At 32.1% G+C, this 22,808-nt stretch overlaps 1 protein-coding gene across 5 annotated transcripts in view; it reads left to right on the top strand.

Moving 5' to 3' along the window:
- EPHA7 (EPH receptor A7) overlaps positions 1–22,808 on the top strand; it is a 178,822-nt gene that overhangs the window by 126,583 nt on the left and 29,431 nt on the right. For 3 of the 5 annotated variants that reach the window (XM_049772173.1, XM_049772172.1, XM_049772176.1), the window contains exons 6-7: positions 16,110–16,234; positions 19,806–19,989. In XM_049772173.1, the coding sequence (XP_049628130.1) occupies positions 16,110–16,234; positions 19,806–19,989 (309 nt within the window). The remainder of the gene's footprint in view (positions 1–16,109; positions 16,235–19,805; positions 19,990–22,808) is intronic. The other 2 variants (XM_049772175.1, XM_049772174.1) reach the window with 1 other exon arrangement.

The following is a 22,808-nucleotide window of genomic DNA, read 5'->3' as shown; positions in this document are numbered from 1 at the left end:
CAGATTGGTCTGTCTCCAAAGAAAAAATCATAGAGGAGTGGGGAGGCAGGGCCCATAGGCAAAGTGGTGATTATGGTGATGGATGCAGTTGGGCATGAACTTTGGCAGGAAGGATCTGGCCCCACCCTGCCCGCTTTCATCTGCATGGCTGGTTTACTCATGATTTTTCACAGCTTGTTTACATCTCTTGAAGAGAAGAAAGAGTGAGTTTACAGAGCTGGATAAGTGTGAGTATGGCAACTGTGTTTGTGGTGGTGTTACAGCTAACAGGCCTCCCAGAAGGAGGGTGTCTGCACTCACTCCCAGAAAAGCTTTGGTGATATCACGCTCAAATACCAGCATACCTGAACTATGGTCAGGTTGGTGTTTCAAAGAGAATCACAGAAAAGTTTTTGATGCAGGGCCACAGCCAAAGTGGCAATTATGGGTGGTGGATGCAGCATCTGTGGCTTCAGCTGGTCAGGGTCTTGACCCATCCTTTCCTCCTGAGATTACCAGGTTTTATCCGAGTGGCTGGTGTATACATGATTTTCCACAACTTGGTTTACATCTCTTTTGAGAAAAGAATAGATCTATGGAGCCTGCCTAGTGCAAACATGGCAATTGCATTCTTCAAAGAATTGCCTTTAATTAATCAATTATAAAACCACCAGGCCCCAATTCTTAGAATGCCAGTACATTGATACTAAAGAACCTAGCTGTGTTAATGAGATTAGGTGTGCAGGTGATTTGTATAATTGCCAAAGCACTGAATCCTGCATTGCTTCAAGTCTTTGGTAACAAAAGCAACTCTGAAGTCTCAGGAACAGTTTGTGAACTCTACTGACTTAAAGTAAAGAGATATTTAATGGCTTTATTAAACTAAATTGGAATTAAGATGAGTTAGAGGAACAGGGAAGATCGGGGAGAAAGAACACAAGGGAAGGGAAGAGGGAAATAAAGAAGAATTTTAATCCTGATTAAAATATAGATCTCTAATAGACATTACATTTTTTTGACATAGAAACAACGTATAGAGACAGAAAGCAGATATAGTGTAGTTGTGATAGGTATTATGACAACTGCCACAGTGTTATAGCAGGTGCAGATGTTCAGGTCCTTTTCTTCAAGGAATAATATTAAAAGCAAGGGGCCAGAGATCCAGTGTTGAATTCCAGTGTAGACTATTTAACAGACTGGAATGGAAGAAGACACTACCTTGGCCTCTCTCTGGACATTCCCATACTAATGATTATCTTCCTTTATTACCACATTTGTAATCTTGTTCTACATGTTTTTCCTTGGTTCTTATTAACAGTTCCATATTTCAGCCCTGGGGAATGATCACACAAACCTTTTTTATTCTTCAGACATTAAACAAAATAGCACCTTTATCTATGCTGTACTATACATATACACACATTTTATTTTTCTGTGTGAGGGTCAGGAACACTGTAAACTACTATTTTCTTGAGTTTTCTTGTGTGCAGTGAAATAAACCTTCAGGATAGGAAATCTGCTTCTGAAGAAAGATATAATACTATATAGTTAATATATACTATAAATAGTTCACAGTATGTTGACAATGATTTTTTTGCTTCAATTCTTTTCCTCTATTGTACAATAATAGCTAACAGACTAATATATAAAAGATGGGTAGAGTTGTAATTAAACAAACTATTTACTGAAACATGTAGCTAGCCAGAAATAACCCAATGATCATAGTTCCCTGTTCTGATTTAAAATGAATTGTTAACATTATTTCTTGTATTATATTTTAATTAGTAATCAATGCAAATGTTTTTCTTGTGATTAGAACTAGTTAGAATTAAAGTCAACACCCCAAAAAATGCAAGAGAAGGGAGTTGTAGAATAGTAACAAAGATTTCTTCTGATTAGAAATATCAGAATTTAGGATAAAATTGAGATATTAATTCCTATATCCAGACACCTATATACATAGTAACAACTATTTTATTCATTATATTGAGTTTTTGTTTTGCATAACTATTAATATTAAAACAATTGCTTTAAGCTAGGGAAAATATTTTGATAACATTTTAGGTCATGTATTTAGAGGTTTAATTTATAGATGCCCTAAAAGTTATTTATGATATTTATTTAATGGGAAAATGAAATACAAATTATCAAATGTAAGCTACAAATTTACATATTGAACAGATTTATCCATAACTTGGTAAATATCCTTCCACATTACTATTTATAGTAAACTAGGTTTTCATAGTGTATAAACGTGAATAACCTTAATACCTAATACCAGTAAGGAAACTGAATATTTTGGCCAGTAAAATCTTATTTATTGAGAAGCTGGGGAAATGGGTGGTGGAAATTGAACACTGGGAAAGGGATGGGTGTTGAATATTGTATTTCTGAAACTCAATCCAACAACTTTTAAACTGTCTCGTATTGGTTTACTACCAAAAAATGCATTTGTAATCACAGAGTTTAAATATATAATTAAAAAAAGAAAATTAAAAAAACTTTGAACATCAATACCATAAAATTTAACATTACTGTAACTGTTACCTAAACCATAATGAAATATTAAAATAATAATTTTGTTACATAAGAAGAAATATATAAATGTTATTTAATAAATAAGTGTCATATTACATTTTGTAATTATACAGGTTCAAGAAATTTAATGCGTATTTTAATTTAACTTGTTCTCCATAATTGCTTATATATTGTCAAGCAACAGTTTAGAAATCAATCTGTACTGCTAGTTGAAATGCACTTAGCTGACTGTCAAAGTAAGTGCTTAGACTGTTATAAGTTCTTAAAATAAAGTAATAAATATTTATAGCTACTGACAATCCAGTTTTAAACCATCTGAATTTCTTATTTTTATGTGCTTTGAAAAGTGTATTTTGTGTGCCTGAATCCAATAACATTTCTAATTGAAAATTTTAAACAAATTATTTCAGTGAGTCTTGAGATACTATAGGTTTCCTTTTGAATTTTTCCTTCCTCCTTTTCCAATCCTCCTTTTAATTTTTCCATATTAAATAATTCTTATAACAGGTGGTGGGAATGTTGCACTGGTGAATGGAAGTGTTCTGTTTATGACTGAAACCTAACTACAATCATGCATGTAATCATGGTGCTTAAATAAAGATCTTAAATAAATAAATCATTTAACTTACTGATTAAAAATAGGAAAATAAAATTAATTGTGAGAAACTCGACAATGATAACTTTAGGACATTATTTAAGAATAAGAAGAACAAAACCAGTAACAAGAAATGATTGCTATATTAAAGTATTATTGTTAGGTTAATGCTTAAAAGGTTGATATAAGTACATCCAAATACACCTAAAAAATAATAAAAACCGGAGACATAAAGAGGAGAAATAGAACATAAAGTAGAAAAGCAAAGGTTGATAAATCTAAACTATAATAGAATTTATTATTTATTTAAACTAGTATAAAGAATTAGACATAGAATAAATGAATAATTTAATGAGAAACTGGTAAACTTATTTTGTTGTACTAAATTGTTTTATATGACTTTCAATATGTCTATTTCTTAAAAATTTATTTTTATTAATATATAATGTGATTTCCAAGTTATTATAGAGTACATCACAGATATAAATTGAATGTAATTTTCCATTTGAATAGTAAAAAATGATTTAGACATTGTATACACATTGCTGCATACACATGCAAGACAAGGGCCATTATATCTCTGGACCCTTATTCTTATACCTTTTAGGAGCAAATGCACATAATATGTTTATCATTTAATTTAAGATCCATTAGGGTAAATTTCCAGGGTATTATGGTAAAGCAGTTTGAAAGACTTGTGGCTGAATTAGTAGAGAAGCTCTGCAATTGTAAAACAATAGAATTATGAATTATGATGCCACATAAAATTAATTTCAAAAATAAAAATTAAAAATTATCTACCACAGTTACTAAATCTGAAAAGAAAATTTCTGAAAGTGGACCATAACTATTCTCTGCCCTCTGATAAATAGTCATAAATATTTCATCACTAAAATAAGACCCTAGTAAAAAAGATAAATATAAATCATATAAACTGAGCTATAAAGTATTTTTTTATTTTTGTAAATATTCCTTCACTACCCAAGAAAGAATTTTGCTTCATCTGCATTTTCCTCTCAAATCAACATAATTTATAATAGTTGATATTTATATTGATGGTATTCTTTTCCATTTTGGTATTTTTTTAATATACTAAAGTATAAAATCTTAAGATACTGAGCAACATAACACTAATGTCATTCTATCTGCTGTTACATAAAATGGAGAATTAATTAAATTAAGTTCCTCATTGCTTAGTTAAGGAAATTAAGTTGAAATATCAATAAAATATTTAAAATCTATTGCTTTCATATACTCATTGTGGTACACATTTCAATTCCATCAAAAAATGACCATGTTTAGTGTCAAACTTTAAAAAAGATTTGTTAAACCTGAATTGCTTATTAGCTTTAGATGAAAACTATTCTCATATTTAGATAAAGTATACAATTATATGTCAGGCATCATTAAATCTAATAATAAAGACATGATAACTCTAGAATGATAATATATTGCAAATATAGATCTTACTATGTAGCATCATGAATATTCGTTTTAAATTTCCAAAATACTTTTATTAAAGAATTTTTATTACTGTAACTATTTGAAAGTCAAGAAAAATAAGCCCAGGAAAGTTTAATTCCTTAGTCAAAGTTACAGTATCTTCAAATAATCAATAGAACACTGCAACAAAATTTACAGATTAATTTATAGTTCCAAATTCCTTGATCCTATGCTTTCTGCTTCTTAAATTGTTCTCTTTGTGGAGTTTTAGAATGGCTAATAAATTAAACAGTTATACCATGATTAATATTACATGGTATAGCACTATCAACTGGAATTTGGTTTAAATATCTAAAGTAGAGAAAGAGCAAATCCATAAATTTGACTTCTTGGTGTAGACTACATGGGAACAAATCATGGGCCTAATAGTGTACCCTGTTGCTATTATTTAACTGATAAAAATTATTTTTCCAGGATATGACGTGTTTTCAACATTCTGATAAATACTTTAAGTTTCTAGTTATACTAATAAAATCTTGAATTCAAAATATGTTTTGGCAACTATTAATTCATGTGTACTTTCTCTTTATTTCAATATTTTTGCAGCACTTGGAATTATAATGTTTACATTGTGCTATTCACATTGCTCACTCTAACTTGTTTTATATATTATGTTATCTAAGTCAGAACTTTGCTCCTATAATATTTTAGTTTATGTATATTTGTTTATAAAAGTCACCCATAAAAATTATATATTTACTTTATGAATTTATGAAAGTTATCAAAAATCAATGAAAATGTTGATCACTTGTTCTTACGATCTCTTATCATAATATTGAATAATAAAATTCTCTTATCATAATATTGTTTCTATCATACTTCTGAGTAATACCAGTTTAGTTTAGAATTTCTTCCTTATTCAGACTACTAATATATGACAAGATATTTAGGATGTACCAGAAATAAGATCATGAAGTATTGAGGGAAGAAAAATAATGCCTCTTTTATTAATACTTTTGCTAAGAAAAATTGTCAGTTGAGTTACAACAAAGAAGTACTCTGAGCTAGATGTAGATCTTATATTGCTTTCTATTTTCGTAAGAGGGCAGTTACTATGTCTTCAAGTTGAGTAGCCAGTATGTACTTAGAAATATTAGAATTATCTAAAACATTTCAATTAATAATTCTTACATATCTATAACTTTATACAAGAAAATTTAGATTTAATTTTTTCTTCAAAACTTTATATGTCTTAGGTCCCATCACTGAAAACATGTGCTCACCATTAAAAATAAAACTAGTGTTTGTAGGAATATGGGAGGAAAAGAACCCTTATCTCTTCTTGGTAGGCATGTGGACAGGTTCATTGATATACAATATGAACATTTGTCAAAAACTAAGGATGGAGTTTATATACGATCCAGCAGTTCCATTTATTTAAATCTCTGGCAAGGATCCAAAAACTCTATTTAGAAAACTTTGCTTAACAAAATACTTTTTATAATAGCTAAAATTTGGAAACAACTAAAATGTAAAAGAAAAGGTGAGTTGATAAAGAAAATATAGTACATATATATATATATATATTATATATATATATATATACTATATATAGCTATGTATATAGTCTGACTTTAGGAAAACAGACAAATCTTTTATTTTAACCCTTATCAGATGTCTTGTGGTTAAATATTTTTCCTCAATCTCAATCTCAATTTATGGGCTGTATTTGTATCCTGGTCATTGCTTCCTGCGAAGTGCAGAAAATTCTTTTATGATTTTAATAGCATTTATTTAATAGTAAATATTTAACTTAGGGGCAATTTGTAAATACCAAGCAATTGTGAAAGGAACAGTTCTAACTAATGGGTCACTATTCACAAAATGAGTGAATGTTCCAACTAATGTCATCACTCAAGAGCTGCCTTACCTAGAATCTTTGCAGTATAATTAAAACAAAAATATGGTAATTAAAGCTCAAACCAAGGGTTGAAGCAAAATATGTCCACTTTTGTTTGAGCTTTTTAATTTTTAATTCTATAACCTTTTGCTTTTCATCATGAAATATAGTAATAGTGCAGAGGTTGCAGATTATAGTAGTAATAATTATTATTTACAAATACATGTTAATTTACACATTCTAAAGAATTTTTGGGGGCCGGCGAGGTGGCGCTAGAGGTAAGGTGTCTGTCTTGCAAGCGCTAACCAAGGAAGGACCGCAGTTCGATCCTCCGGCGTCCCGTGTGGTCCCCCCAAGCCAGGGGCAATTTCTGAGCCCTTAGCCAGGAATAACCCCTGAGCATTAAACGGGTGTAGCTCGAAAAACCAAAAAAAATTTTTTTGGAAGTGCTACAAATTATTAAATAGAATATAACTCATAAAAGTAGTTAAGACTGTTTATTGAAAAGATAGATGAAATGGTATGACTGTCAAATTTCTTCTGAATCTATATAATATGCTTATTAAGTCATTATCTCAAATGTTCATGGGTTGGATAGCTTGAATCATGTAGGATATAAGAAGTGACCGAATTTATGCTAACTCTCAGTACAATTTTACTTTATTTTAATTAAATAAAAATTACAGTCCTCTTGTATTTCTGTAAGAATACAATTGGTCTCTGGTATTACAAATTAACTCCTCACAAATACTATTTAGTCAGTACACTTTATTATTCATTACTTTAGATTAACTGAAACCTTGTGCTTTTCAAATCCTTGGCCACTGTAGCTAGTCCTTATAATAAACCTTTAATCTTTGGCCTGAAACATCCATATTTTTCCAGGAAGGATTAAAATGTGTTTTCATTTATTAAGCTTCCAAAACAATTATTTATTTATGATCAAATGAAAGGAGAAAACTTTATTATTAGAAATATAAATTTTTGTCATTTTAGCAAAGCAAATTATGATCTTTATAAGGCCAGTATTAGCTGAATAATTTGTTCAGTAGCAGCTTTAACTTTGTTGTATGTACTCTACCAGTATTGATAAAAAACTCAAGAATTCTTTTGTCTCCTAATCAGCTTAATGTCATACTTATTTCTTTAGGGAACCTGCTTTTCTTATGATTAACTCCTATTATAAGTAATTTTAGTAATATCTCTTAAATATATTTTAACAACAAATATATCTCTGATATCTTAATTTCCATTTTGTATTTTTAAAATGAAATTCATCAGATTAATTTGCTATCTTAAATAAATCACCAACAGAGTGTTGGCACAAGCAGTAAGGCATCTACCTTGCATGCGCTAGCCTAGGATGGATTGAGGTTTGATCCCCGGCTTCCCATATGGTCACACAAGCCAGAAGCGATTTCTGAGCACATAGCCAGGAATAACCCCTGAGTGTCACCGGTTGTGGTCCAAAAATACCAAAATAAATAAATAATTAAATAAATAAATGCAAATGGCATTTCAACTTTGAAAGTGACCAGTTTTTTCTGTGTATTCTTTAAAATTTTCACTATATGAAATTTTATATTTAAGTCAAATTTCACTCTGAGAGAGGCATTTATTGCAAATAATTTCTCATAGTTGTTTCATATTCAATTGTCTTTTATTTGTATAGTTTTAAAGAAAGTTTAGGGGCCGGCATGGTGGTGCTAGAGGTAAGGTGTCTGCCTTGCCAGCGCTAGCCTAGGACGGACCACGGTTCGATCCCCCGGCGTTCCATATGGCCCCCCAAGCCAGGAGCAATTTCTCAGAGCATAGACAGGACTAACACCTGAGCGTCACAAAGTGTGACCTAGAAAACCAAAAAAAAAAAAAAAAAAGAAAAGAAAATTTTATAATTTTTGCGTCTAGTATTAATACTGTCACTTTTTGAACCACTTTTTAGGTTATTAAAGTACTGATACTTACTGATATTTTTACATAAGCCTCTAAATAATATTAAACATGGTATTGATGTGATTGTTACATTGATATTTTACAGAAAGATATATACTGATGGCCTGGTGTTTTATTATTAAAATAAATTTACTTTTACACATTCTGGAATCTGAAAGTTAATCATCCTGAAGAAAGAAAAGATAAAGTTAAATATAGTTTATCAGTACAAAGCTCCTTAATAATACACATGTTTATTATTTCAAGGGAATGCTATAAATAAATTCCATATATATAAAGCAGTAAAATTATAAGACTTATTTTGTTAGTTATATTTGTATTTGACTATGTTCTAAATATTTATTTATAGTTTTTAATTTATTTAATGGAAATATAACAATGGTAATGGTATTTTAATTTTATATGCATAATTCAAAAAAATTTACCTTTTGACTTATCTTATCTCGTATCAATTAGATATATGTAGATTAATTTTTCACTCACCATATTGTGCTCAAGTTTAAGAAAATTATAACTATAGTGTAAATAATTGTGAATATAAAAATAGATTGTGAAATTCAAAACTAAACTATGAGCTTCAGTAAATCCTACCACAAAAAATATATTTTTCCCAAATAACTAACACATATTTGTTCATTTTGCGGCCCAAACCTGGCATTGCACAGGAATATTAGTAACTCTGCATTCAGGAATTTCTCTTGGGTATGCTCAGGGACCATATAGAACTGGGGATCAAATATGGATAATGCTCTACCTATTGTATTGTTGCTCTAGACTCGCAACCTTCTTCACAGACCTAGCATTTTCAATGGTTATTTTCCTTTTATTTTAATGTTTTTTACTCCTAAAATATTATATTAACATGTTAATTATTTGATAGTTCTGTGAGAGAGATGGCAGGTTGCAACAGCACTGAACTGGATCCCATTCTTATAGCTTCAGAGACAAAAATTAGGTTATCTTGCTCAACAGGACTCTGATTAGGAGGCACTGGGAAAGACTCATTCATGCTGTCAGAATTCAGAATCTTTGCACTTGTACAATTGAGCTCTCTATCTTCCTGTCTATGTCCACCAGGCCCAATCTTTTATTTGAAGGCTGCACTTCTTTCTATCTTAGGTTTCCCAGGTGGCCCCTTCAAGCAATGTCAGTTGAATAGCTCTTATGCTTCCAATCTCTGACTTCTTCTGCAGTAGCACTCTTTGACTGCTCAAGAAATTTATCTTTTCTTGAGGCCTGATTAATTCAATAAGCTCATTTAAGAAAGAAACTTTAAACTCTGTAATCTGAATCACATCGTTAATGTCCCTTTGTCATGTTTACATAAACCACAGTGCAGACATCTCTGGAGGATCATTTTCCTAACACACCATTTTAAATTTATTTCCTTTCCTCGCATTATGTGAATAAATTTTCTATGTGTTGAGGTAAGATTAACATTAATGAGTGAAATGGAGTTTATCAATAAATTAATATAATTTTATATATATATATATTTGGGGGGAGCTTTGAGCCACACCTAGTGACACTCAGGGGTTACACCTGGCTATGCACTTAGAAATCACTCCTGGCTTGAGGGACCAAATGGGATGCCAGGGGATCAAATCACAATCCATCCTAGGCTATTGCGGTCCAGGCAGATGCCTTACTGCTTGTGCCACCACTCAGGTCCCTATAATTCTATATTTTAATTCTTCAAATGCTGTGCATACATACTTACAGCTCTGTGCTTGCAAAATGTTGATTCATTCAGTACAAAAACCTACCTTTATTACTGTTTTTTTTTCTTTAATGAAACCTCACCTTTAATTGCCACAAGTCTTAGATTTACTCGTTAGTCTGTTATTAAACTTTTCTGGTTCAAAAAATTTACCTTCATTTTTTTAGTTGTGTTACAGTGGAGCACACTGCAGTGCTCTGGACTTACACTCCCTCCTGGAGGAGTCTGTGGACAATATGGGCTATTAGATTTGATGTTGGATCTTCGACGACAAGGCACGTTTCCTATCCACAGTTCTTATTTTTGGCCCTTACCACTTTATTCTTAAACTGTTAAGACATCACTTTGAATTGTGAAAATTTTAGACTTTATGTCCTTGAACACCAAAGAGTTTTGCAGGCAATCAATTTTTCATCTATTTCTTCTATTGCAATGTTTTTATTTTAACATTTCTATAAATTAGACTAAATGAATGTTAAATATTTGTTAGAATTCCTAAAATATTTATTATAAATGAATCATTATAATGATTTCTTTGCCTATACTTTTTATTGAGGAAATTGATTATTGTGGTTACTATTTATTAGCTTCAAAACAGTTATATTTTATATGCATTTTATTACATTTTGATGCCTAACACTTAATTGAATCTTACATATATATTGAATTTAATTATATATTTTTCCTTTTCTTTAATATAATTTTTATTTTGATCATAGTGGCTTACATATTATTGACAATAATATGTTAGATACATAATTACATAAAATTATGTGATTCCCATCACCGATTTGTCCTCCCTACACCTCCATTCCCGTCCTACCTCCTATATCCTCCTCCCTCACTTCCAGGGCTGCTAGAATATGTGGTCCCCCCTGTACCTACCTTACTACTTAATTGTTTTACACATTTTTGGTCTTGGTACGACCCTTATTTCCCCCTCTAACGAGGAGGCAGGACTAGATAGTTCAAGTTATGTGGTTTTGTTTGAAGAAGAGAAAAGTAATAAACTGCAGAAAAAATCAAATATGCCGAAAATGGGCAGAATCCTTCTAGAGGCTCTCATCATCGGTTTGAGAGATGAAGGGGAAAAAGAAGGTGAAACACCCCAACAGTACAAAAAGAAGTGTCAAATAAAATATCCAGTGAGCACTCCAACAATAAAGATAAGCACCATTAAAAGCCATGGTCTGGAGATTAAAAACATGGCTGAGCACATAAAGAAAGAAAAGAAAAGAAGAAAAAAAATAAATATCAATTGAGACAACAACTTCAATATCCACACCAAAACAAATATATCGACAAAAAGTAGATAGGTAAATAAAATAAATAAATAAAAATAAATAAATAAATAAAATAAAAAAAATTTTGTGCTTTTTGCCTTTTTTTTTCCCTCCTGAACAGGCACAGTAATTATTGGGGTCATTCGAAAAGGATTTCTCTTGGCCTAAGAGATACAGGGTTTCTCCACCCTTGGAGTATATTGTCATGGGATTAACTATAGACTCCGTTCAGGTTCATTTACTCTTCCCTTGGTGCTTTTATGGTGTTTGGAAGACTTCTGCTCCGTCCTGGGTGATAAAATCAGACCTCTGTATCTAGAGATCTCAGTATCTGCACAGGTCCAGCAGTGGAACTTATGATGAAGTCTTTCTTTGTGGTTCTAGAAGTTCTGTTCCCTCAGTGTCATTGTAATCTGTCTTCTGTGGTTGGTGGTCTTGGTCTTTGTGCTGATCCTAGGATGGAACCTAGTATAGAATCTTTCGTTGTGTTTCCAGAAGACCTATTTCGTTGCAAATGTCTCAGCCAGATTTTGGACCTGGATATCATGGTTGTTGTGCAGGTTGTAACTCAAAACCTAGACTAGGGCTTTTTTATTGATCCCAGGATACATACAGTCCGGTCATGGTTCTAGAAGCCAATCTGTAAATCGTAATCTTGGCTTTTGGAAAGACCGAAGGGTGACAAGTCTTCTGATTTTGTCTTATCGTTAGCTGGTAAGGTAGGATAACATGCTCTTAGGTCAAGTTGTTCCCATTTTCCTCGTTTTCAGGATATCATATTAAAGCTGGCACTTGTTGGTGTCCCAGCAGTATTAAGGATGTTCCAGATGGGATTTGTTTTCTGTAGCTGTTGTGAAGAACTGTGTTGTTTCTAAGTCTGGGATCCAGGGTTCAAGGCTGGACGGATGGCGTCTAATCACCTGGGGTCTGAGTTGGGTCCACGTGACATATTTTCAAGGTGGGAGATATCCGTGTATTGTAAACAAGTATCAGTTCTTATCCCTAGTAGATAAGAGCTCGTTTTTATACGTAAGATTTCCCCCCTTTTTTTAGTGTGTTTTTGCAGGGAGAAATGGTGCTATATTATATTGCCGGTGCATTTGGGGGTGGAAAGAAAAGAAAACAGAAACAGGTCACACACCCAAAAAAGATAAAAATAGGAATAAAAATATATGTGCTCACATATGTATATGAAGAACAAATATTTAAAAAAATGAAATAACAAAGTAATTAAAGGAACAAAGTGATGCAAGAGACTACCTTACTTTTGGGGAAAAGCAGGTAAAGAGCTGGTGTAATACAGGTCTTAAACTTATGATGGAAGCATAGGTTTCCCCATATATTTTTCTTATATGAAATTCAGAATATAGTAAACTGAATATTTGGTATAATACTTAAGTATTTATTAGTGAGATTGTTTTTGTAGCTAATTTAATAAATGAAATATATTAACCACAAATATGATTATATTTAAAATGAGAGTACCCAGGACACAGCGATAGTACAGCAGTTAAGGCAACCTGTAATGGCCTCCTGAACTCTTCAGGAATGATCCCTGAGTGTGTAGAACCAGAAGTAATGGTTGAGAACAGCCAGATATAACCCCCAAACCACAACACTAATAACAACAAAAATATGAGAGCATTTACATCACTTCAATTTTACTTTTTATATAACTTTATATGAAAATAGTAACAGAATCTGACTTAAAGATATTTTCTTTCTTAAACTACATATATTGTGAGCTAGGTGTCCTGTATTCTTTAGATAATGAAACTCAATGAAATTATCCATTTTCCTACACCAAAATGTTGCATTTGAAGGACATAAGATGGAAATAATTTTCCTATCGTGTAATTTATTTATCCTCTAGGGTCATGTGTATTTCTCTCTCTGATCCTCTGAAATGTATGACTTGATACAGTATCAGCAAAGGGTAGAGAAAAAAGGAAGAAAAGGAAGGAAGGAAGGGAAGGAAGCAGGGAGGGAGGAAAGAAGAGAGATGACAAAGAAAGGAAGGAAGACAAAAGAAGGAAAGAAAAACAATAAAGGAAATTTATAGTAAACTAGGTTAGTCATTTAGATATATGGCTTCTTACACCAAGAGAGAAAATACTATATAGCTTACAGCACTGATAATAGTTTCAAAATACCCATTCAATCTATGTTGTGATTTATTTGTTGGTTTGTGTTTGGGGGGGGCCACACCTTGCAGTACTCAGGGCTAACTCCTAGCTCCGAACTAGTAATCACTTCTGATGGGCCTCAGGGGACCATATGGACTATTGGGGACTGAACTCAGTTGCTCCAGCAGAATATAAGGCAAGCAATTTACCAGCTGTATTATTGTGACTTATGTTAGGGTCAAGAGTCAAAGGATGAGACCACACAATTGAAATAAAGCAAAGAAAAGCATTATTGGGTCAACCTGCAAGCTACAAACTGACTTATCAGGACCACCTCCTGCAGGAGGCGACCTTTTCCAGGTGTCACAAGTCTGGTTATATAGGATTAGCAGTAGGAAGTCTTGACCTTAAAGCTGATTGGCTGTTGTCAGGATGTGTCTAGAGTGTTTCATCATGCCCTTTGAAGGCTAGATGTCTAGGACAGTAAGTTGTGGCTTATATATAGGATCTTGGGCTCTGTATCATAATTGTTGGGATAGAAACTTAGCTTTTAAATGGAAAACTAACCTTCTTAGTCTTAAATGCAAACTTAATTTTGGATTGACAAAATGAACTCCCTTCTGTTCCAGGTTTTAGTTTCAGTAACATGGTTCAATTATATTGGTTTTTTGATATATAAAGTTAATCCATTTTGCTATCACCAAAGAGTTGAAAATACTTGAAAATCATCTTGGTAGCCTAAATTCTGTAAAGAAATATCAAGTGAATATTATCATAATAGAATTTGAACTAAATACCTTATAGTTTGATCAGGAAGCTATGTATGGGGTTCGAAGAAACCCTAAGATTTGAATCTTCTAGCTCTTTTCTGTTTCCAGTTAACTTTCCAAATGGTATATGTTCTGTGTAAACCCTAAGAGTACAGCTGACTGGAGGCTAACTATGTGCATTAACTATTGCAGTTTTATCACTTGTGGTAATTGTGTTTTGCTCTTCTTTTCCTTGGAAGTGGAGAATGGAAGCTTTACTATTTACCTAAGCTACTTTTTTTTTTCCCCTGAGTGAGTGTGAACAAATTGCAACACTAGAGATTATTTACAAAAAAGACTCTGACTTCACTCTTAGATTGCTTGCTCAAGGCAGTGGGTTGAAGAAGTAGACCCCAGAACATCACAGCTGGCTGAGATTTGCTCAATATGTTCTGGGTGGAGAGACAAATCACATTAAAAACAGAATTTTTTTCACTTCATGAATTCAGGTATTAAAAGTCATGGCAGAAATAAAATATTTATTAGAAATTTGCTTCATTGGAGCTCTATTGGAGATACATCTAATTTGTAAACTACAGGTAAACACAGTCTGTTGAGTTGTATCTCCCTAAAGGAAAAGTTGTTCTACTTAATCCTTCCTATTTTTGCTTTTATTAGAAATCTGAGTAGTGGTTGCCATGTATCAATTTTGTGTCCTTTGTTTAAGATTGCCAGCCCAGAAAACAGTGAAAAATGTTTTTATCTAGTCATTAATATAAGGAAATACCAAGAAATAGAAGAAACAAAATAAAGCCAAAGGTATAAACATTAGAAGTTTGCTTAAACAGCTTTGGCCCCACATAATTGCTTTTCTTTAAGCAGGATTATTAACAATTTTGGACATGTGAAAATTAAATTAACAGCCTAAAAATATTTTACAGAATGAGATAGAGCGTGATACATGAAACATAATGACCCCGCTGAATTTCTGCCAAGCCAGTACAGCTACTCATTTAGACAGAGAAGACAACTAGTTAATCATCAGCAAGCAAATTAGACAGAGCAAATTATTTTGCTGCATTCCAAAGTCCTAGCTACAAAAAAGAGCATATGCCACTAATTAGAATGAAATAACTCTAAGCATATTATTATATATATGAGAGAAAAATTGTAGCTTGCATTGCTTTAAAGCTTGGAGCCTATGTTACACAGAATAAATTTTGTGTAAGTGTAAAAATCTGTATGAGTGTGTTCATACATATTTAAGTAACAGCCACTGTAGAATGTTCTTACACCTCTACATAATATTAAATATGTTTCCATGGTTATTTAACATTTCTTAATAGAATAAACATGCACACAACTGAAAAATTTTGTAAAATGCACACCTTTTCATTGAGGATTAGTCATTTTATATACCTTTTCTTACACGATATCTAACAATTTTTAAATGTATCACTATTCCATTAGAAATAAATATTTGGAATTAGTTTATCACTGGAGATTAATTTGAAATCGTTTTGTAGCCTTAGTTAGCATTCATTTGTTTAATTGTCATTCAGAGCCCCATCGTTTTCATTTTTCACCACTTGAACAATGCTATCTTCTGCTGTTTGCACTTTAATTTAAATTTCTATTAAGTTTTATGAACAGTAATAAGGTCCTATTTGAATATTCATTAGATTCTGAATTGTGTGCTATGAAAAGGTGCTTTCTTTTACCTTAATGAAACTGGCACAGCATGGGACTGATCAGTTGTGACAGTTGACTTGAGGTATCCAGTGAATTTTCTCATTGTTTATTGACACATCTTGTCCAAACAGCTCCCTCACAAGTGAGTGGAGTCATGAAGGAAAGAGTGCTGCAGAGGAGTGTGGAGCTTTCCTGGCAGGAACCAGAGCATCCCAATGGAGTCATCACCGAATATGAAATCAAGTATTATGAAAAAGTAAGTGCTAAGAACAGCTAAAATGTACAATGATGTACCATATGCCTCCTGTCATTCTGATACACTGTACACTAAAGTTGGTAATTATGCCAACTACCTGGAGCTACTTCAAAATTTGTATTTTATTTTAACCATTTTAATAATAATTTCCTGAATATCTGTTTTTGTGGTTATTATTTCTGTGCATTCCTTTTCTTTTGTTTTACACAAGTGAAAAAATATTCCTCTAGTAGCATATTTATTTATTCAATTTTTGATATGATTGTAGTTTGACGTCAGATATGTTAACAAACTACTCAGGCTAGCAAATTCTTTAAAAGTGTTTCCTTCAGTATATTTGATTGGATAATTGGATACCGTCGTAACGGTAACTTTAAATTTCAGTACTTAAAAATAAGAATATTTTTTATTTAAATGTATTTTTTTCTCTGGACTTTACAATCTGCTGATATGCTACTCCTTTAAATTTCTAATCGGTATTCTCTCATATTTGTTGAGCTAGATATTGTCATTACTTGTTTTTTTACTTCTCTGCCCATGAAAACCAAAATGGTGGTCTAGCTAGTTAGTACTGAGGGTAAAGCACTTTTGCCTTGTATGCAGCTAATCTAAATTCAATCCCTAGCACTGCTTTTGAATCACTGAGTTCCACCAGGGTTGATTCACACATGCTGAGCTGAGAGTAAGCCCTGATCACTGCTGGTATGGATCAAAACAAAACAAAATCAAAAATAAATCAAACAGAAACTCAAGTGCTGATTCTTTTATTTTCTTAAAATGTTTATATAGTTATATAGTCAAGTATAGTATAGTCATAATATTTATGCCTGTACTATATGGCAATGCAAAAGAAGATAAAGAGTCTTTTCAAAATTATTATCTAAGTTTCACCTCAGAAAAAGAAATGGCTCAGCATTTAAATGTGGAAACTATTATTGATGATAATTATAGTGATATGTATTGCATTTAGTGACAAATAAGTTACTGCAATGTTTTGTATATATACATTATAAATTTAAAGAGGTTTTTTTGGTTTTTGGTCCACACCTGGTTGTGCTCAAGGGGTACTCATGGCTCTGTGCTCAGAATCATTCCTGAAAGGCTTGAAGGACCATATGGGACGCTGGGGATCAAATCCGAATCAGCCACATGCAAGGCAAATGGTCTACCCACTGTGCTATTGTCCCAAAACAAATTTAATTATTTTATAAAACTAGAATTATATATAAATATATATTATATATAATTTTAGTTATATAAATAAATATATGTAGATGTACAAATATATAATTTTTAACCACTTAATTTTTTTTTGTTTAATTTTTTGTGCTTTTTTGGCCATACCCGGTAAGGCTCAAGAGTTACTTCTGGCTATGCAATCAGAAAACACTCCTGTCTGGGGGGACCATATAGGATGCCAGAGATTGAACCAGGGCCATCCTGAATACACCACATGCAAGGCAAATGCCCTACTGCTGTGCTATTGCTCCAGCCCTCAACCACTTAAATTTTAAAATGAAGTCTAGAACTTTGGAAAATGTTGAATTTAGTTGATTTTATGTAAATACTTTCTCACTTTGAAGAAAAAATAGTTTAAAAAGATTCAGTATTTAAGTTCACTTTCAGTTATTCATGTTTGTTATTTTAACATCAAGTCATGGTTTTCATGGCCAAAGGTACATGTTTATTTTGTTTTTGTTCAGGGAATAAATTTCTGGTCTGATCAAATGTGTTTCTATAAAATTCCTATTTTAGTAATTTAGTCATATCAGTATTTCAGTGACCTCTGAGAGTAGTAAGTAAAGTATGTAGTAAGTAGTAAATTTTTCAAAGTAATACATACATTTCTAATGTTAATTAAGGTTAAATAAGAGAATAAAGATTTTCACAATACAACAACAAAAATTTGCAAGAAGATGGGGTAAACCCAGAGATGCTAACAGCTTACCTGGGGACAGTATATATTGTCAGAGACCAAAGTAGGTTTGACCATGAGCAAGGCAAGTGCCTTATTCCCTATATTGTGTCTTTGTTTCCTACTTTGAACCATTTTTTTTCAGAGTAACTTTTCTATTCTGTATGCATACACGAAACTATACACAATTTAAAAATTAGGAAATCACTTATAGAATAATAACATAATTTATATAAATGTAATCTACCTAACATCAGCTATACTTAATACTTTTGAGATATGAATATATTTATATGTGAACTATAATTTCTATCAACATAATGAAGCATTCACATATTAATATAACTAAATCCAATTAAAGAATATATTTATTTTCTATTTTTCAAATATAAATGTATAGACAAATATAGTAACCAGACATTTTTAGATTTCAGTAGTTTTTTGCCCAGGGAAGGGGCCAGTCATGACTGAATAAAAGTGAGTATTTTTATGGAACAAATAAGAAATTATCTAAAATTCTATATTCTGATGAGTAATTTTTAGATTGTTACCATATATAGCCATCATTTAAGAAATTTTTGCTTATTGAATATTGTTCTTCTAGACATTTCATATGATTAATTTTTAGTTAATTTTCAATTTATGCAATATGATAAACACTAGGCCACACCTACTGGTTATAATAGCTTATTCTTAGATCTGTGCCCAAGAATCATTCCCGGCAAGGCTTGGACTGTGGGTATTAAAATTACATGCAAATTAGGCCTTGTCAGCTATACTGGCACTAGCAAATACATGCTTTACCTATTAAGCTCAGTTTTCATATCTGGAAAAATAAGAACATTGAAATGTGCGATGGTTCAAATATTATCAAACTATAAACACGAAATTGTATTGTTTACATTGACTTTTACATTATAATCATCCATTGAATTGTTTTATATAAATAGTTTTATTTTGTGAGATTGCACTTTTTGTTTTGGGGTCACATCTAGCTGTGTCCAGGGTTTACTCCTGTGTCTCTACTTAGGGATCACTCCTAGCAGTCTCAGTGATCATATGGGACACTGGGATCCAACCCAGGTCAGCTGAATACCAGGCAAGTAAGTGTCTTACCTACTGTAATATTAATTCAGCCTAAGAGAGGAAAATGAAATTTTTAACACAAGTTGATATATCACTATGTAAATTTCTTAATTAAATACCTATTAATATAGTATCGCTTGCTCAATTAATATTACTGAGGAAAATATTAAGAGATCTACATTATGTGAAGAACTTTACTAAACAAGAGATTCTACAAGTGTACTTCATGCTTTAGTTTGTAGAGTAGTTTTGGAATTATATGTATGGCTCAATAGTTCTTGCCACTATGCTCTCTTCCAACAAAGTTAAGTTTAAATCATAAATGTTTTAAGAAAATTATTTCTCATTGAAATTTATAGGACATAAGCTTGTGTTCACATTGACATTTTATATTATTATAGAAATAACTTATTGTTATAATATTCCACTAGGTACAATGCAGCTTTTGTAGAAGAATGCAGCAAATTGAAATAAATTGCAAAAATGACTGTTGAGTCTCTTAGTTGCAATGACAATGGAAATTTTATGTGTGCACATGTGTGTCTGTGTGCGTGTGTGTTTTGTTTCCAGGATCAAAGGGAAAGGAGCTACTCAACATTGAAAACCAAGTCCACTTCCGCCTCCATTAATAACCTGAAACCAGGAACAGTGTATGTTTTCCAGATCCGTGCTTTTACAGCTGCTGGCTATGGAAATTATAGTCCCAGACTTGATGTTGCAACACTAGAGGAAGCTACAGGTAAAATGTTTGAAGGTAATTACCACCTTTGGTTTGGATTTTTGCTTTCTATAATTCTGGCACTTTCCTTTTACAATATTCATAGTAATTAGTTTACAGAGAATTTATACATATGAGGATCAATATGCATGTTTGTATATGTCCTTTATAAATTGGTCAGAATAATTTAAAATTTTTGCTTAAAATTTGCAATATTAGGACTTTACATTCATTTACAGTCAATATTAGGACCTTATACTTTACATTTATTTCTTTAACATATACTTGGTTTTCTTTTATGGAATCACATAATAAAAGAGGCAGAAAACTATTAGTTGTTTTTTTTTGGCAATCAGTTTTATCTTGAGATTGATAGTGTCTGTATTCAGCACCACCCATCCTGTCCTTAGTGTTTTTACTCCTGCTAAAGTTCCTGCTTCACAAACCCCTTTTAAACACAGAATATATACTATTCAATATGCTATGTATAATAAATAATCTACGGTAAGTTACTTTAAACTACTTACTTTAAACTACTTGCCTTTTAGGAATGACTTCAAAACTTAAAAATATTGTGTAGGGGGGCCCGAAGAGGTGGCGCTAGAGGTAAGGTGTCTGCCTTACAAGCACTAGCCAAGGAATGACCATGGTTCGATTCCCCTGGTGTCCCATATCGTCCCCCGAAGCCAGGGGCAATTTCTGAGTGCTTAGCCAGGAATAACCCCTGAGCATCAAATAGGTATGGCCCCCCAAAAAAGCAAAAACAAAAAACAAAAGAATATTATGTAGGGGCCAGAGCATTAGCACAGCAGTAGGAAGTTTGCCTTGCATGTGGCTGACCCAGGAAGGGCCTGGTTTGAGATCCCAGCATTGCATATGGTCCCCCTAACCAGGAGCAATTTCTGAGTGCATGTCCAGGAGTAACCCCTGAGGATCACCGCCGTGGCCCAAAATATATATATATATATATATATATATATATATATATATATATATATATATATATATATATATATATATATATATAGTTTGTGATAGTATTGATTTTTATTTCTAATATTTTTTATTTATTTGACAAAAATATTTAGAGCATTTCAATAATAGTTTATATTATACATAAAACATGACCCATTAAATTTGTCTGTCAGTTGTAAAATATCACCAATATTTGACTTCCTTTATCATTTTATGATTTACACTTCAACCAAAATAAAACACAATTGAATTTGGTATATCACAATTAAGTGTCTCTTTGGAGGTATGTCCTAGTTTCCTGTTAAAGTTCATATTCACGGTAACTGGTCTGAAATCTTAGGGTATTTCTCATACTGCTCAGATACAAGGCATACTTAACTATTATATCCTAACTTCTTTTTCAGTCTAGTATTCCTACAAATTATTTTATTTTCCTTTTATTTAAACACTGTGGTTACAAAGTTGTTCATTATTTCAGTTTTATACCACTTTTCATCCATGCACATTTCCGCCACCAGTAAGCAAGTTTCCTACAAATTCTAAAGAAAAATGAACAAAAAATGTTTATCTCTCAAATTTTTATAAAATCTTTGAATATGAATTAAAATCGTAGCATTGAGGTCAATTGTTTTTGATTTTAAAAAATTAACATTTTACTAGAGCTATACTATATCTGGGCAGGCATGTACCTTATATGCGGCCAACCCGAGTTCAATTTCCAACATCCCTTATGGTCCTACAAGCCTGCCAAGAGTAATTTCTGAGCTCAGAGTTAGGAGCACCGCTAAGCACTGACAGATATGGCCAAAATTTATTTTTCTAATTTTAGAGAAAAACATTTTTCTTTTCTAAATGATAACTCAGTTGATAAATACATTCGCATTAGGTAATGCTTATTTAGTAATGATATTCTAGTGTAAAATATTTATCATATTGGTAAATAAAACAATAACTTTCAAAATCTCAAGTAACAGACATTGAAATAAAGTAGAAATATAATTAATACATATAAGATTATAGATATCCCGAAATAGTTAAATAGTTAAATAGTCCTGTTGGTGCTGGAGTCATAGTGTATGGGAGACAGGCATCTGTTAAGAGCACAATCCTTGATAACCTATGGCCTCTTCAGTATCACAGCTGGTTATCAAGGTTACTAGAGAATCACCATGTATGGCCCTAGTGGCTCCTAGTACTGTATCTCCAAGTTCTCATATTGTACCTCTTCTCAAGTTATCTGGTCATCACGTTGAGTAATTTATGGTACTCCTGAATCCACTGGAGAATCCACATATAACTTAATGAAAAGTTTAAAAAATCATATAACTTGGTATAATAAATTGGGGGCAGGTTGACTCACCTCTGTGTTGAGACTTCCTCCTGGCTCTATGTTCAGGAATCACATGGGGTGCCCAATATCAAATGTAGGTTAGCCATGTGCAAGGCATGTGGAATATATCTTACCTTCTGTAATATATCTCTGCTCCTTGATGAAGAAGAACTCAAATAATTTACAAACATCCGTTATATCACATTTATTCAAAAGTGTTTTAGGAACTAAGTATTTAGATTTGAAAACTTTTGACGTGAATTAGTATGTTTTTCAAACATTTCAAATAGAAGAAATGTTATCAGATTATTATGTATCAAATTCTGAGACATAGTTCTTTATTATTTAAAAATTAAATAATGCCATCTTGAAAAAAGCTGAAGTTGTGACACCTTGAATGATCAATCACGTTAAATGCATCTAGAAACATTTTTGCATTTGAAAATATTTGGTTTATGGTAATTGGGTTATTTTTCCTAATGGACTATAAATCTGATGAAAGACTGGTTTCTTATTTCTACCTTATCTATCTCAATTGAAGTGCTTTATA

Source organism: Suncus etruscus, chromosome 4 (assembly GCF_024139225.1).
Source record: "Suncus etruscus isolate mSunEtr1 chromosome 4, mSunEtr1.pri.cur, whole genome shotgun sequence".
In the NCBI taxonomy this organism is placed as follows: domain Eukaryota; kingdom Metazoa; phylum Chordata; class Mammalia; order Eulipotyphla; family Soricidae; genus Suncus; species Suncus etruscus.
The sequence above is the reverse complement of the archived record's forward strand: the minus strand, read 5'-3'. Positions and strand labels throughout refer to the sequence as shown.